This window comes from Pavona decussata, unplaced genomic scaffold (genome assembly GCF_977016875.1).
Source record: "Pavona decussata unplaced genomic scaffold, jaPavDecu1.1 SCAFFOLD_274, whole genome shotgun sequence".
Taxonomy (NCBI): Eukaryota; Metazoa; Cnidaria; class Anthozoa; order Scleractinia; family Agariciidae; genus Pavona; species Pavona decussata.
In genome coordinates this window covers 566565-582275 of record NW_028145676.1, presented here as the reverse complement: position 1 = coordinate 582275, position 15711 = coordinate 566565, and the positions used below count along the sequence as shown (strand labels likewise).

Sequence of the window (15711 nt, the reverse complement as noted above, 5' to 3'; positions counted from 1 at the left end):
TTTGATGAAGAAAGTTTTGTTTTGCCGGATATGGCATTTTAACGACATAACTCTACTAGGGTTGGAACGTGGCCTACAATACGAGACCCCCAATACCAGGCCCCAACATACGATCTCCGGCCCCGACATACCATATCAGGCCCCGACCTACCATAACAGGCCCCGACATTTACGTCTATTGTTTAGTCGTGTTATGATGAAAACTGAACTTGGAATGCTTGTTAATCGAACGGCTTTTCTCCAACGTCTGAAATAATAAAATAATCTACACAAATAAAGCGTCCTACTTTGGAACTGATCGAGCTGCTATTAAGGCGCACAGAATCAATCAACGTCCCCTTGCTGACCTTCAAATCGCCATCTTTCATGTCTGCAAGTCACGCAAGCTTGTCAAAAACTGGCGCAGAATGTACGTAGTTCAGCCGAGGCTTGCGTAATTCATTGCAAATGAAAACAACGCCGCAAAATATTTCTTTTTTTTATACAAAGCTTGCGAGAGAAACGTCGAAAATTTTATGCCCACCGGGAGAAAAATCCTGAATATTTTTGGCCAAAAACGGTTCGTTTGAATAAGAAAAATTTTCAAAAGTCTTTGTAGTTTTTCGTCACTCCATTACACCTATGAGGTCTAAGGCCATGCATTACCTCTGCCTATAAACGGATTAGATAACTAAAGGTAACTAGTTGACCACAGTAAAAAGATTACAGTGCTGACGTTTGGAGCGTTTGCCCTTTCTTCAAAGGGAATCCTCTTACGACGAGTCGTCAGCACTAGAATCTCTTTACGTGCTTTTGCCCAGCTAGACTGTTCACAGTCCCCTATTTTTCCGAGGGATTTTCGAGACTATAAATACCATTTTAGTTTGAAAAAGCGAGCGCACCAGGGGAAAGTGTCTAAACTACCGAGGGGGGACCTAGTCATTTCTTTGAGTGGGGGAAGAGGGGGGAGGTAGAAACTCCCGCTCCCCACAATAGTTTAGACACTTCCCCAGGTTGCGCTTGCCTTTACAAACCAGGATTGCGGGAGTTCGATAGAAGCATACGAGTCTCGAAAATCCCACAGAAAAATAGGGTACTGTGAACAGTCTATTGCCCAGCTACCCGCTAAGTGTTTAATAATTAGATAAAAAGTTTTGTGCGATATTTTCTATTGTATTTTTTATTGTGATATTGTACCTCGGGGCTTGATATTATTGTGTCGAATAATCTTACGATATCGGCGCTTGATATTGTTGCCTGCGTAACAGACAACTTGATTTCGTTTCATTGGGGCCTGGTATTGTACTGGTATTGTATTCGTTTCATTGGGATTTGGTATTGTGACCTCGGGGCTTGATATTGTTGTGTAGAATAATATTACGATATCGGGGCTTGATATTGTTGTCACGTAAGGCACAACTTGATTTCGTTTCATTGGGGCCTGGTATTGTACCTCGGGGCTTGATATTGTTGTGTCGAATAATCTTACGATATCGGGGCTTGATATTGTTGCATGCGTAACAGACAACTTGATTTCGTTTCATTGGGGCTTGGTATTGTACCTCGGGGCTTGATATTGTTGTGTCGAATAATATTACGATATCGGGGCTTGATATTGTTGCATGCGTAACAGACAACTTGATTTCGTTTCATTGATGCCTCGGTATTGTACCTCGGGGCTTGATATTGTTGTGTCGAATAATATTACGATATCGGGGCTTGATATTGTTGCATGCGTAACAGACAACTTGATTTCGTTTCATTGGGGCCTGGTATTGCAATTGTACCTCGGGGCTTGATATTGTTTTGTCGAATAATCTTACGATATCGGGGCTTGATATTGTTACTTGCGTAACAGACAACTTGATTTCGTTTCATTGGGGCCTGGTATTGTACCTCGGGGCTTAATATTGTTGTGTCGAATAATCTTACGATATCGGCGCTTGATATTAATCGTTGCCTGCGTAACAGACAACTTGATTTCGTTTCATTGGGGCCTGGTATTGTACCTCGGGGCTTGTGATATTGTTGTGTGGAATAATATTACGATATCGGGGCTTGATATTGTTGCCTGCGTAACAGACAACTTCATTTCGATTCTTTGGGGCCTGGTCTTGTATCTCGGGGCTTGATATTAATGTGTCGAACAATCTTACGATATCGGGGCTTGATATTGTTGCCTGCGTAACAGACAACTTGATTTCGTTTTATTGGGGCCTGGTATTGTACCTCAGGGCTTGATATCAGTTGTGTCGAATAATCTTACGATATCGGGGCTCGATATTGTTGTCACGTAAGACACAACTTGATTTCGTTTCATTGGGGCCTGGTATTGTACTTTATTGTGACCTCGAGGCTTGATATTGTTGTGTTGAATAATCTCACGATTTCGGGGCTTGATATTGTTGTCGCGTAGGACACAACTTGATTTCGTTTCATTGGGGCCTGGTATTGTACCTCGGGGCTTGATATTGTAGTGTGAAATAATATTACGATATCGGCGCTTGACATTTGTTGCATGCGTTAAAGAGAGAACTTGATTTCGTTTCATTGGGGCCTGGTATTGTACCTCGGGGCTTGATATTGTTGTGTCGAATAATCAGCTTACGATATCGGGGCTAGATATTGTTGCCTGCGTAACAGACAACTTGATTTTGTTTCATTGGGGCCTTGTATTGTACCTCGGGGCTTGATATTGTTGTGTAAAATAATATTACAACAGAATATTACGAACCCGCTGTCACAGTGATTTGGGCATCCCCGAGTTTTGGGCACCCCCGTACCCAAATCCCTAGTGTTTTGGGTATCCCCTTCCAATATGGCTGCCGTGTTTTCGGTATCCCCCGGTACCCTCCCCCCATGCCCAAAACACTAGCGATTTGGGTATCCCCTCTAACATGCGAGTAGAATTTCGCGGGAAAAAGGGAAAATCTTGGAAAGATGGATTCCACAAAATATAGAAATGTTTTGGAATATGTGAAAAGCCAGGCCTATCCGCCCGGGTTTACTAAACAGGAAAAGTTAGTGTTACGGAAATTCTGCAAAAAATTCGAGTACGACCAACAAAAGGATTCCCTGTTTTATATGGACAAGCAAAAGGATGGCTCGACTTTAAAGCGATTGGTTATAAAGGAAGACGAAAAATCAAGGATTTTTGAAGAATGCCACTCTGCTGATTTTTCTGGCCATGCTGGCAGAGACAACACGCTCAAGAAGGTCAAGCAGCGTTACTACTGGCCAGATTATTACAAGGATACGGTTGAAATGGTAAGAATTGCTTTTCACTGTCATGAACGCTTCTTCCACAGTGATTTCACGGCATCAATTTGTATATTTCTAAATTTACAATACGCAAGCAAAACAAATTTATAAAAACTTAGGTCAGTTTTGACCAAAATCTAACTTCAAATTTAAAAGCGTCCTTTATCCCCAAAATCTCCCTCTTAATTAAAGGTATCGAACGCAAAATAGGATTTACGCAAGAATCAAGGGTTCTTTTGTCGAGGTCCCGCTGAAGAGTTGATCGGTAATTCAATACTTGTGTCTGACCCACAGTCTGCCTGTCACGCCACTTCCTTTATTTCTCTGAGTGGGAATGGGGGTGGGGGGTAGGGGATGCTCAGCAGTTACCAAAATAAAACATCCTGAACAAGAATCAGTTATTTATGAAAAAAAATAATAAATAATAAATAAATAAATAAAATAAGCTGTTTTGGCAGTCCCGCTTTTAGCACCGTTCACCTTTAAGATTCTGTATAAACGACTGATTCTCTTTTCTTTTTTCATTTATTGCTTTATAAATAAATTTATTTATTCATTAATTTATTAAGTTTATTTTCATTAATTTAGCTATTCAGAATTTTGTGGTTGGCGAGTTATTTTCGTAGCTGGCTTTTTTACACGCAATTACACAACTACCCCACCCAAAAAAGTAATTATCCATCCATCAAGTATCTTTAGGGTTAGAAACAATCTTGAAAAAATAAACGATGATACAATTTGGACATCAACTAGTCACACTTCGAGGGATACTATCACGGTATGACTTCCAAAAGTTCAAGGGAAAAGTTAAGCCTGGTTTTCACTAGCAACGCAAGCACAGTGGCAAACAAAATCGCAAGCATAAGAATGCTTATTTCACCGTGAAAACGGCCTCGACGCAGGCATTAGCACAGGCGCAAGAATCAAATTTTTTCCTTGTCTTGTGCTTGCGCCTGTGCTTGTATCGCTGGTGAAAACCATGCTTTAAAACCCAAAAGATATATTTTCATTGATGGAAACCTGAAAATAATAGTCCAGGCCCCAGTTGTTCAAATAGCGGATACTTTTATCCACTGGATAGGTTACTATTTCAAGCTACAATGCAGCAAAATCGCCGTCATAGTGTTAATGAATTTGGGTCGATTACAGCAATTTTTTTCTAAACTTTCCCGGGCATGTTGGTTCTCGAACAGAATGACAACGTAGAGGGAATGTAAAATTGAGTTAAGTGCCTGTTGATACATATTTCTCTAGATAAAACATTGTGACAGATGCCAGCGCAATGCCCCCGAAGTGAAGACATTTGATGTTCTTCACCCCGTCAAGGTTGTTCCGAAGCCCTGGTATCTTGTCGGCATTGATCTCATCGAAGCCCCCACAACCTCACAGAACGGAAGCAAGTACCTGTTGACACAGACAGATTACTTCACAAAGTACGTAGAGTGTGTTCCGTTACCCGATAAAAGTGCAGATAGTGTGGCAAAAGCTCTCTACTCAACCTTCTGCAGACATGGGGCTCCTGTGCACATAATTTCTGACCAAGGACGGGAGTTTGTAAATCAGGTAAATTTTGCAATTAGCTCTTAGATTTGAATTTGTTGTTCTCGTTTGTTTTTTTTGTTTTTTTTTTTTGTTTGTTTTCAATTTATCTGGGTCTTTTAGAAGACACACTGAAGCTACGTTGTGGTTATTTTCAGCGATAATCAGTATTCTTCTGTTACGTTACTAAGACATATTTCTCTTTGAACAAAAATCTTTATTTTGAAAGTAAGTTGCTGTGACTGTGAGAAACCTCTCCCATTTCAGCTGTCAGAGAGACTACTTTCAAAGTTTGGAGTCAAGCATCGCATCACTTCGGCCTACCACCCACAAGCTAATGGTTTAGATGAAAGAACCAACCAGTCGATTAAAAGGTAATTTGATTGACAACATGACTGTTGCGTACGATAATGTAATTCATGAAAGAAAATGTAATGAATTATGGCAAATTAACCCTTGGGCGTTTCTTGTTCAAATCATCATCATCATCACCATTTGGTCCTTTTCCCTTTAAGGGAAATGGGGCCTTAGAACTTGTTCAAATAGCTAATAATTAATTAATTAATTAATTACAAAATCGGTCCGTTGAAAGACTGAACATGTGAAGAAATAAGGCTGTTGACAGAGAAACCAATTGATAGATCGCAGTCTTAACGGTGCCACGTCATATTTCAAGCATTCACAGTATATTATTCCGTATATTTTTTTAGAACTCTCAGAAAACTTATGGAGGACAACCAAGACACGTGGGATGACTATGTAGAAGGGACGGTGTTCACGATTAACACAAATGAATCCACCACCACAAAATATAGCCCCTTCTTTCTGATGTATGGGAGAAACCCTAGGCTTCCATTTGAGGTTGAAAAACTTGAGCAACCCCTCACAGGCTTTGAAAACTTAGCTCAACTTGTGGATGATCTTAGCAGTGAGGAAGCCATAAGAGAACACGTCAACGAGATGTCGCGGATAAGGGACACTCTATTCCCACGTGTTGATGCAAACATCAAGCAAGCGCAAGAACGACAGAAACATCAGTACAAGATGAAGAGAGGCCAATCTGTGTGTCCTTTTCTAGTGGGTGATCTTGTGTTGCAACGAAACATGCTACAGATGACAAAAGCAGGGTACAAGTACGAAGACCAGTGGCTTGGCCCGTACAAAATCACCCAAATAAATCCTGATAAGGGCACCTGCAGGCTTGAAAATGGGTCTGGGAAGAAACTGACCAAACAGGTGTCTATCAAACATCTCAAACCATACAGATCGCCTTCCAACAATGGATCTAATGGTTATCATAGTCCGTCTTCATTAAACAGCACTAAACAGTCATCTATGCCAAACACGCAAACTCCTCCTGTGCCAAAACCGAGAACCAAAATTCCTGTTGGCGCTCCTCCTGTGCCAAAACCGAGAACCAAAACTCGTATTCGTACTTCTCCTGTGCCAAAGCCGAGAACTAAACCTCCCTTGAAGCATGCAAATACTGTATCCCCAGGAAAGCAAAGCTTCAACGACAATATACCTCCTTCAACGACTTCAACAAGTACAGCTACTCAACAGCCAAACCAGAAACCACGTGATCCGCAGCCAACGACTTCAGTGACATCCTCTGGGTCCAGTCCCCGCTCCAAGAAAAGAGAGGTGAAGATTGTCACAATAAGTATCGCTTTTGATTGTTATTTGACCCTTGTTTTATTTACCATGCAAACAATTTTTTTCGCTTCTGATTATGTCTTGTTCCAGACCTTTTTTCCCTTGTTTGTTTTCCCCTTTTGAGAACAACAGTAGAAAGTAGGTTAAAAATCTTCCAAAATTGTTGTCGTAAAAGGCCTCGCATTATGTCATTAAAATTGTTATTCTTTTACGTTTTTATCTTTTTAAGGTACGCTCAACTGCAACGCCAGGCTCGTCTTCTTCTTTTTTCAGCAGCATGATGGCTGTCGCAAAACAAAACCGAGACGAGGAATCCCTCATGCGTTATATGGGCAAAGCATATGTCATCAAAAGTATGCGACCCAATGGAGATTGCGGATACGAGCTAATGTGCAGATGGAAGGCAATTTACGCTGCCAGGAAATGTGGCCATTATCTGCTAAAGAAGATGCTAGATGAACCTGTTCCTGTACAAGATATTATGGCGATGCGCTGTGCCATAGCAGACGAACAGGAACGCCAGATTTTTCAAAAGAATAATACTGCCTTAAAAACACTTATTGTTCAAAGCATGTTCGATTGGTGGCATAGTCCTTTGGAAAATAATGGAAGGAATAGCGAAGTAGCAGCTACAATTCAGGCTCGGCCTGTTGGGATGCCTGAAACTGAATGGCTTGATTCCAAACAGTGCTTGGCTCTTCACTCCTCGCTGATAAGGACTGGGAAGAACGAGGTGTTCGCAGAATCTTCGGAAATGGAGGCGTTCAGTCTAATGATTGGGGCTCCTCTCGCAATTTACCTACCTGGTTATTGTGAAATGTACCCCCAATCAAAGTACTGCAAATACGACTCAGAATCTCTGGTTGGAATCTGCAATGGCAACCATTATTATCTTGCAGTACCGAAACACTGGATTATTGGTGAACAAGCGCACACAAGAGGTATTAAAAGGAATAAAAACTTAATTCTTTGGTTTATAAATGGTACATTCCTGGGTACATTAATACATTGTACTGGCCTGGAGATAGCCAAGCGAATCTAGGCGGGCCAGTCAATGTAATGCAAGGTCCACAATTATTGTTTCATAGGCAAACCCTATAAAAAATAACAATTTCTTTACAACATCCACTATCTCACTATTGTTAGTAATATTCTAATAAGAAGGCTTTCTTCAAAAAGCTGGTAATGCGGTGTAGGTACTTGCCTTGTGAGGCGGAGCCCCAAACTTTGTACTCCGTAAAGAAAGTGTGACATTCTTAATTCTTAATGACGTGAAGAGTTTGCGAAATTGATCTTTGGTACTTATCCAAGAAATACCAGATAATAACACTATTATAAAGCATGTTAAGGCCTTACTTCTCATGTAGAACCACTCACTCTGAGTTTCTTTAATTTAACAGAAGCGAAACAAAAGCAAAATAACGAAACTACTACAGCGACCACGGAAACAAAAACACCAGGTATGGTGTGAACACATATTATGAAAGTACCTTTGCCACCAATTAGCAAAAGAAACATGTCTAACCATTGGGTCTAGACATCCCTTTTTTTAACATGAATGGCAAATTTTCCATTGGATTGTAGATACGCAAGACAGTGGGCGTGGCGATCCGATGTGGCAACCCCTAACTTCAAGCGAAAAGCAAATGGTGAGTTGAAATTCTGTGACCTTTAAGATTTTAAATATCATTGGATTTTCAAGAATGTCACCTTTGACTATAGGGCTATTTTCCCACATTATAGGTGGAGGACACATGGAAAATGTCTAGCATTACTAATGTTGATGAGGAAATTGTGAAGCGATTTAACATCCCGCTGACCTGGATGGACTTGAAACGAGTGCAATATCCGGTAGAACCTTGTGACAGAAGTAAAATAAACGACGCCACCACTAGGAAAGAGGCGAAGTTCGTACCAGGTTGGCTCAATGACGAGGTAAAGCTGAATTGGTTGCCCTTAGTATACCTAAAAGGGGAATAAAGATGTTGATGATTCCTTTTGTTTCTCATAGGTCATGAACTTCTATTTTGCCCTTCTCGAAGAGGTGTTTTCTCAATCGGTAAGTACAGAGAACAGCCTTCGTTTTTCCAGTGTCACTTGAACTGGGACGCCAGCATTTTATTTTGTCTTGTAATTTTTAATTTCATTATGATCTACATTATGACAGGAACACCGTATTGTGCATTTTCCGTCGTTTTTTTACAACAAACTGACAACTGGAAATACCCAGGATATTGTACGTTGGCGAAGAAATAAGGTAAACAAAAATTCTTGTTATTCCTCAGTTATGTGCATACCGTGGTAATAGAGCAAAACTAAATATTTAATGGCAGGGTATTGAGGGTGAGATCATTATTCAATGTGAATGATCGTTTCCGTTTTTGTTTGTTTGTTTGTTTGTTTGTTTTTTCAGGAGAAACTTATGGAAACGAGCAAGATCATCTTTCCGGTAAATGTGAGGGGTAATCACTGGTGCCTCGGGGTAAGCGACTATCGACAGCTGTAAAAAAAAAGGCGCGACTTACGGAGAATTCTCTGAGTTACATTTAACAAGACATTGCAGTGCTATCTTTTTTTTTTTTTTTTTTTTATAAATCCATGATTTGGTTTCTTGCAGATCATAATGTACGAGGCAAAGACAATTGTGTTCTACGATCCACGAGGAAAAAGCGACAATCATGAAATGGGATTCTTTGATAACATCAGGTTGGAACTGACTGTGCACAGGAAATAAAGCCTGTTAGCATACGAGTTTATTTCCTTCAATAGTATGATAATACTACAGAGGTTGCGTTACTAACAGCATCAGTAGTATGGTAGTATTTGGTGTCGTAGTGACATTGTCCTAATTTGATTCGGCTTTTTTAGGATATACCTTAAAGCCAAGGCCATAGACGAAGGCTGGGATCCCTCTTCCGTAGACAGCTGGGCGGAAGAGATTTGGGGAAACCCCGTCCAACCCGACTGGACTAGTTGCGGTGTCTATGTTTGCATGGTAATGTATCCAGTTAGTCTAAAATTCAAAGCAATAACACCGTTAACTAGCGTTTGTTTGTCAGTATCTTATTTTCATGTGTGGAAGTCGTTGTAACTAAATTTGCTAAATTATTGTTATCATCTTTAAACAGATGGCTCAGAGTGTTTGTGGGAATTGTGACTCTCCATTCAATAAGGTTGGTAAAATTGCAATTGCCATGAAAATGAAAAACGTTTCGTTGCCTTCCATATTTTGGCATCGACAATAATAGGAAAATGATCATAACTAGTTGAATACACTACAATGATCAAAAACCGATGATACACGTTATTATCATTATCATCAAATAATAATATAATAATAATAATAATAATAATAATAATAATAATAATAATAATAATAATAATATTATTATTATTATTATTATTATTATTATTATTATTATTACATATCAAGGCTAATGTGTATTTCTTTCAGATTAGCGTCGGAAACCTGAGAAGCCTGATAATACGGAACGTGTTAAAATGTGATGAGATCATTCATCTTTGCCGGTAGGGGAAAGTGAAATCACAACGTTTGTTGGTCAGTTCTAACAATAATAGGGTGGGGAGGGGGGGGGGGGGGGTTGCTAATATTTTAATACTCTTTTGTTTGCTTTCAAATAAGCCCTACTAACCTCGTTCTTGATTTCGAAAATCAAAGGAATATTTCACCTTGAACAAGGCTAGTAACGGCTAGTTGAATCTGACGGATGCACACCAAATAACACAATGTTCTCCATTTTTGCACAGGGCGTATGTCTCAGCTTAAACACCTTTTGCGCTTTCTGAACAGATGCCACTGTAGAGACCTATGTATTGGTTGGCAAAGGAAAAACATTGCTTTGGTTTGTTTATTAATTCAGGAACCAAAACTCTCAGATTGAAGAAAAAGAAGACCTGGTGGACTCTGATCCAGATAATGAAGAGCAGCAACAGACATCGCTTCCCGAAGCTGTCAGTCCTTCGGTTGGAAAAAAAAAAGGAAAAACAATGCAACTACGACGCAGATCTCAGCTTAAAGTAAATGATTTTATTTGCACGATAGTTTTGAAGATGATTCTTTTCTTTTCTCGGCTCTGTGGTTTTAATTTAAAAAACCTTTCAATTTTGACAGAGAAAATACAAGTCTTCAGAATGGTTGATGCCAGAACGCCTAAAAGCAAAGCGACAAAATCTGGGGTAAGCCATCAACAGGGTGAATTCTGCTATCGTAATGGTAGAGGTGGCAGTGCTAGTTGAGGTGTAGTGGAAGCTGTAGCGTCAGTGGAAGTAGTAATGGTATTGTAGGTTGAAGGATAAGTAGTTAGTGATTCTGCTAGCTTGTATAAATTCCACGGATAATAGCTGCAGGAGATGATTTATTTTTCTCGCCAAGAGGGGGCGATTATTCTGATTGTTAAAGACTCAGACAACTTAGGTCTGGATTTTAAGAAACTGTACCTCCAACAGAGAATTAAACAGCCAGCAGCCGTATTATTTGTCGATCAGGCTTGTACATATACAACGTTGTTAAGCTGTAAAATTAACCTGACTTTCGTTTAACTTGTTTAATCAAATGAGAATTTTTTTTGGTGCCACGACATTCCTTTGCAGGTCTGTGACCTCATCAAATACGTTTTATGAAATAAGGAGAGGTTATGCAGCAAAGTTTGTCAAACAAAATTGGAGCATTGTGCATCTGCCTTTTAAGCATGTATTTGAAGATAAGAATAAAATTTTCGCAGGTGTCGCAACAGTGTAAATTATACTAAATATACCATAATTTTCCCTCCCAAACCAGTGAAACGGAAGAAGAGGTAACGCAAAAGCAAGTAAAAGCAATGATTGACGAGCTGGAACAAAAAGGAGAGATCGAAACGATCATCAAGCAAGCTTGTGAATTGAGTGAAGAAGCGCACTCAGACTTTGGTCGGGGTGGTAAACGAGGTTTTCAGGCTTTCATAAACCTTACGAGAGAGAACGCAGGGGGAGATCAAAAGGGAGCAAGCTTCCGACAAAGTTTAAACGCGCGGTTAAATGCCTCAGAAGAAGTCTCAAGTGCCCTTGAACAAGAGTTAACACGTCGTTTTCCGGTCCACTTGCGCTGGGACAGAAAGGCAGATTCTGGCCCAACGGTCAAAACGATAGCCAATCGTATGACTTACGTCACTGGTGAAATTTTGCAGCGCTACGCAAAGTGAATTTACTACCTTGCAAATAATAATTATCTCAGTTTAAAGTTTCCCAAATTAAACCTGAAAGTAGCTTGGGTAGCGGTAATGCATGAATGCAAAAGACTTGATTTGCTAATCCCGGGCGAATCCGATTGTTACAAAAAATAGGCTGGTGTAGAAATGCTAAAATTTGCTGGAAATAACGGTTTTCAACACTTTTCAGCACTTCTTCCTTGATGAAACAATACTGTTTTTCATTTTGTGCTATAATAATGCGTCAAACAATTTCCCTATGATTGGTAAACAAGTTCTTGACGCAAATTAACCTCATAAAAACACATTTAATTTTAGCTTTAAGTTTTAGCAATTTGAAAACGAGGTGAATCTTGAAAGTTGAATCTTGACATGCTGAGTACAATTCAATAGTTATGGATGTTTCTCCCACGTAATAACGTTGCTATGGTAACTTGTAACGTGAAGAAAGACTATGACTTGCTCACCAATGATTGGAAAGTTATTTGATACCGTTATTGTAGCGTTAACTGAAAAAGAGTGGTAGTATTGATCCATCAGAGTAGAAGTGCTGAAGAATTCTGGAAACTGTTACCAGTCACCTTAAATTCAAAAGAAATAAGATGTTAAACAAGAAGTTAAATGGTTAAATAACTTTGAGGGTCTTTCCCATATTAAATCTTTCATCCGCAGTTCAAATGTATATTCAAGGAGATGCTACTTAAGACAATTACGTATGCTATGTTTTGCAGAGAAAGAAATGTGCCATCGTAGTGCAGAGTTTACTCTTACGTCTTTAATCTTTCCGACCTTGAGCACATCTTTATTTATGTATGGCTCCCTTGGGTAGAGGAATTGTATTGGTTCATGTACTGACCTATCAAGCCACTATAAAATTTTACATTTATAACCTATTCTATTGATTTCAGCCTTTTCTTGTCATGTGCTTATGGAAGTTAAATGATTATTTCCCATTCGACAGACATATGAGATGGGGATAGCCATATCACTCCCAATAGAGGCACTAGCCCAATCTTTCGCTCCCTCTTACTTCATAAAGCTGATGTGTACAACAGCTAGGTTTTTCGTTTTCAATGAAGCGATAATTTGAATTTTTTTGTTTTGGCGTTTCTGCGATGAAGGGGACTACCGCAAACTATAGTATACATATGCATTACACTAATACTGACATATCACTAGGGATTTAGGTATCCCATATATTTCATTCTCAGTTGACTTTCTATAGCCGATTTTTAAAGCGGATTTCCCTTCTTGAGTATTCATGTGAACGTTTTTAGTCTACACAGTCTATGAAGCCTCGCAGGCTTTTTTTTTCTTGTCGGCCGATTCCAGTACGAAGCCATATTGGAAGGGGATACCCATATCACTAGGGATTTAGGTATCCCATATATTTCATTCTCTGTTGACTCTCTATAGCCGATTTTCAAAGCTGATTTCCTTTCTTGAGTATTCATGTCAACGTTTTCAGTTTATACAGTCTATGTTACCCTGCAGATTTTTTTTCCCGTCCGCCGATTCCAATACGAAGCCATATTGGAAGGGGATACCCATATCACTAGGGATTTAGGTATCCCATATATTTCATTCTCAGTTGACTTTCTATAGCCGATTTGTAAAGCAGATTTCTTTTCTTGAGAAATCGTGTGAGCTTCACAATCTATACAGTCTATGTTACCCTGCAGATTTTTTTTTCTTGTGCGCCGATTCCAGTACGAAGCCATATTGGAAGGGGATACCCATATCACTAGGGATTTAGGTATCCCATATATTTCATTCTCAGTTGACTTTCTATAGCCGATTTTCAAAGCTGATTTCCTTTCTTGAGTATTCATGTCAACGTTTTCAGTTTATATAGTCTATGTTACCCTGCAGATTTTTTTTCCCGTCCGCCGATTCCAATACGAAGCCATATTGGAAGGGGATACCCATATCACTAGGGATTTAGGTATCCCATATATTTCATTCTCAGTTGACTTTCTATAGCCGATTTTCAAAGCTGATTTCCTTTCTTGAGTATTCATGTCAACGTTTTCAGTTTATATAGTCTATGTTACCCTGCAGATTTTTTTTCCCGTCCGCCGATTCCAATACGAAGCCATATTGGAAGGGGATACCCATATCACTAGGGATTTAGGTATCCCATATATTTCATTCTCAGTTGACTTTCTATAGCCGATTTTCAAAGCTGATTTCCTTTCTTGAGTATTCATGTCAACGTTTTCAGTTTATACAGTCTATGTTACCCTGCAGATTTTTTTTTCTTGTGCGCCGATTCCAGTACGAAGCCATATTGGAAGGGGATACCCATATCACTAGGGATTTAGGTATCCCACATTAATTTCATTCTCAGTTGACTTTCTATAGCCGATTTGTAAAGCAGATTTCCTTTCTTGAGTAATCATGTGAGCTTTTTGTCTATACAGTCTATGTTACCCTTGAGATTTTTTTTCTTGTGCGCCGATTCCACTACGAAGCCATATTGGAAGGGGATACCCATATCACTAGGGATTTAGGTATCCCATATATTTCATTCTCAGTTGACTTTCTATAGCCGATTTTCAAAGCTGATTTCCTTTCTTGAGTATTCATGTCAACGTTTTCAGTTTATATAGTCTACGTTACCCTGCAGATTTTTTTTCCTGTCCGCCGATTCCAGTACGAAGCCATATTGGAAGGGGATACCCATATCACTAGGGATTTAGGTATCCCATATATTTCATTCTCAGTTGACTTTCTATAGCCGATTTGTAAAGCAGATTTCCTTTCTTGAGTAATCATGTGAGCTTTAGAGTCTATACAGTCTATGTTACCCTTGAGATTTTTTTTCTTGTCCGCCGATTCCACTACGAAGCCATATTGGAAGGGGATACATACATCACTAGAGATTTAGGTATCCCATATATTTCACTCTCCTTTACCTTATAAAGCCGATTTTTAAAGCTGATTTCATTTTTTGAGTACCCTCCAGATTTTGTTCCTGTTGGCCGATTCCACTTTGAAGCGACTGATATGGGACCGAAATATCACTAGCTAGGCTTCACTTCAGGGATTTAGGTCTCCCAATTCTTTCAGTTTGCCCTACTTTATGTTATTATACTCATTTAATCAGTTTGATTGCCTATATTAAGTTTATTTTCGTTGTTTTTTTGTTCTTTGTACGATACAGTCCCGGATACAGTGGACGGCTTTATCTCATTCTCGTCTTTACCCGTAGCGATTTATATTATTTCAGGCGAATGAGTAAACATTAATTTGAGAACAGAAAACTTGACATTGAGGCGACCTTCATATTGCGTGACAGCTGTACCGATAGTTATCATGTTCTCACTGATCAATGATTAAATTTTGAATTGCTTTAACAAAGCAGGCTTTGAAATTCCCAGCTTTATCTATGTTTACCTGCATTGGAAAGATTTTGTACGAAACACATGTTTGCACAATTGCACAAGTCAAATTCAGTGCGTAGTAGGGAAAAAAGACACTTTGCAGATGAGGGTCAGATGAAACTGTGACTATATTCAGCGACGTCTTATTTTCATTTCGCGTAAAATAATGTCTACAACAGGATAAGATACTGTACATGTGGTGGTGCTGCTCGGTGGGAAACGAATTGGACACGGCGAAGACATTCGAGTGATTACGTATGGAGAGTTGGCCGCTGGTCAGATCGACGAAGGGCTATAAAATGCTCGAAACATAAGCACTCGAATCTCTTTCTGGTGGCCAATTTACATTTAGTCATCGACTCTGTTGATAAAACAAATATTTAGACAACACTTCGTCTTTAAAACTTCGAATTGACTTGCCCCAGTCTGCTGCATTTTACGCTGTCAGTGTTTTGTGCATCCCTACCGGGGATACCCAAAACACTAGGGATTTGGGTACGGGGGTGCCCAAAACTCGGGGATGCCCAAATCACTGTGACACCGCTTTGAGAGGACTTTGTATGGCAGGGCCTTAAGGGGAGGGGGGGGGGCATGCTATGGGGGGACTTCTGCTGAGGCCTTGTATCGGGGGGCTGGTATGGGGGGCCTGGTATGGGGGGCTTGGTATCGGGGGTCTGGTATGGGGG

General features: G+C 39.7%; 1 protein-coding gene across 1 annotated transcript; it reads left to right on the top strand.

Annotated features, from left to right (window-relative positions):
• The first annotated feature begins 5381 nt into the window (after window positions 1-5381).
• Window positions 5382-11975, top strand: LOC146455440 (uncharacterized). The gene is made up of 15 exons (XM_085094318.1): window positions 5382-6423; window positions 6665-7376; window positions 7836-7895; window positions 8020-8084; window positions 8179-8370; window positions 8447-8494; window positions 8603-8692; window positions 8849-8917; window positions 9053-9141; window positions 9304-9430; window positions 9564-9608; window positions 9890-9963; window positions 10317-10473; window positions 10568-10632; window positions 11234-11975. Exons 1-15 carry the CDS (start codon window positions 5506-5508, stop codon window positions 11631-11633), a joined length of 3111 nt encoding a protein of 1036 aa, XP_084950444.1. The 5' UTR covers window positions 5382-5505; the 3' UTR covers window positions 11634-11975.
• The last annotated feature ends 3736 nt before the right edge of the window (window positions 11976-15711 follow it).